The sequence below is a fragment of the Tribolium madens genome, unplaced genomic scaffold (genome assembly GCF_015345945.1).
Source record: "Tribolium madens isolate multiple individuals breed KSU strain unplaced genomic scaffold, Tmad_KSU_1.1 Scaffold_19;HRSCAF=116;Tcas5.2_LG9, whole genome shotgun sequence".
Classification (NCBI taxonomy): domain Eukaryota; kingdom Metazoa; phylum Arthropoda; class Insecta; order Coleoptera; family Tenebrionidae; genus Tribolium; species Tribolium madens.
This window is the reverse complement of record NW_025400983.1, coordinates 2,941,601-2,943,510: the sequence shown is the minus strand read 5'-3', so window position 1 is coordinate 2,943,510 and position 1,910 is coordinate 2,941,601. Positions and strand designations below refer to the sequence as shown.

General features: G+C 28.6%; 1 protein-coding gene across 1 annotated transcript in view; it reads right to left on the bottom strand.

The window, feature by feature from the left end:
- Nucleotides 1-609: 609 nt before the first annotated feature.
- LOC123012370 (ATP-binding cassette sub-family G member 8) overlaps nucleotides 610-1,910 on the bottom strand; it is a 21,008-nt gene continuing 19,707 nt past the window's right edge. Inside the window, exon 10 of the mRNA XM_044410239.1 lies at nucleotides 610-1,293. Coding sequence (XP_044266174.1) covers nucleotides 661-1,293 — 633 coding nt within the window. The 3' untranslated portion in view covers nucleotides 610-660. The remainder of the gene's footprint in view (nucleotides 1,294-1,910) is intronic.

Here is a 1,910-nt window from a genome sequence, read left to right as displayed (position 1 = left end):
ACTGCAATTTTCGATACTATCCATATTATTTTAGGCCTTTTGTTCGATTTGATAATTTTAATAATTTTAAAATATTTTTTTTAGTTTTTAGAAATATCACTATAATGATGCAAAATTTTCTAAACTCTTCCAGAAAGATCTTTTCGGTTAGTTTGGTTTAATCTGATTTAATTAATTTAAAAATATCTCGATTCTTACAGATTATATCAAAACAGGATAAAAACTCAAAATCAGATCCAAGTGCTTAATTTAGTTTGTTTTATTGCTCCAAAACAAAAAGATTTTTTAATTTTTTTCGTTTTATTTTTTTTTTATTTTATTATTAAAACTAATGATTTTCAAAAACGAATTTTAAAAATTTCATAAAAACTAACGCAGAAAAATTCAAAATTAAGTCCCAAATACGTTATTTCAGCTTATTCCAAATAATTTGTCTTAATTATATTTCTTATCTGAAAGAAATCATAAAAGCAGATCCTAAATACCGCACTTTTTATAAAAAAAAAATTATTTGTGTTTTTGACTCTTAACAAAAAATGCTTATTTGTTTGAAGAAAAAATCGTGTGGAAAATCGTCTTTTCGTAGTTTGAAACAAAAAAACCCATCCAAATGTTTAAAAAATTTATTCACGTATCGATAAATAATAACAATAATAAAACCTAGGGTTTATTGGCATCGTTTCTGGCCCGCCTCTCCGAGCCCGTCCGTCGACAAACAAAAGCAAAACATGCAACAACGAAACAAATCAAGTAGAAAACAAGCAGCGCTATTGGGGGACTCCCATAATTATGAAACTTCAAATTCGAGCTCAAATATCCGTAATTTGATAAGACTTGAGTTCCGTTTCCGGTCGGACACGGCAATTGCACTATGATATCCTGGTGTTGGACTTGCTTGTTCCTGCAGTACATCAGAGCTGAACTGCTTGCGATTGCTTCGGGGGATAACTCGCGACTTAGTAAGTATGGCATTGTCCACGTTGGGGGACTCAAAAATTGCAAGAATTTCACGTAATTTGGTAAGTCTTTGAAATGGACTAGATAGCCGGAGGAGAGGAAGAAGGCGGTGAGGAAAAGGGAGGAAATCGTCGCTGCGGTGTTGTGAAATGGGACCAAGTAGATGAAAACGAGGAGAAATTCTTGAATTGTGATCAAATAAAGAAGCATGAGGCCGATGTAGACATAGAAGCCCTCGTAATCGTTCAGACTTTGCATGTAAAGCCCCGACATGGAGTAACTCGGGACCAAGTAAATCAACCAGATGAAGAGTGACGGCGGCAGATTTATGATACTCTAAAAATAAAAAAATAAAAAATAAAAAAAAAATAAAAAAAAAAAGAAATGATAAAAATTTGGACTTACTTTTAAAACAATGTAAGTCAGTAAAAAATAAACAACAAAAAAATAAAAACGGAAAAAAAATAAACTAAACATTAAAAAAAATTGGGTTTACTTTTGAAACAATGAAAGTCATTAAACAAAAAAAAACTTGACTTGAATAATGTAAGTCAGTGAAAAAAGAAAACAAAGAAATTTAAAAAATGCAAAAAGAATTAAAGTAAAACATCAAAAAAATTTAGACCTACTTTTGAAACAATCTAAGTCAGTAAAAAATAAACAAAACAAAAAAAATCAAAAACAAAAAATTAAGCCCTACTTTTGAAACAATGTAAGGCAGTAAAAATAAACAAAAAAAATTAAAAAAAAATAAAATAAAAAACAAAAAATTTGGACTTACTTTTGAAACAATGTAAGTCAGTAAAAAAATTAAAGAAAAGGTAAGGAAATTATAAAAAAAAACAAAAAAAGAATGGGCTTATTTGAGAAACAAAGAAAGTCAGTAAAAAAACATTAACAAAACAGGAAAACAAAAAAAACAAAAAGAATTAAAGTGAAACATTAAAAAAAAA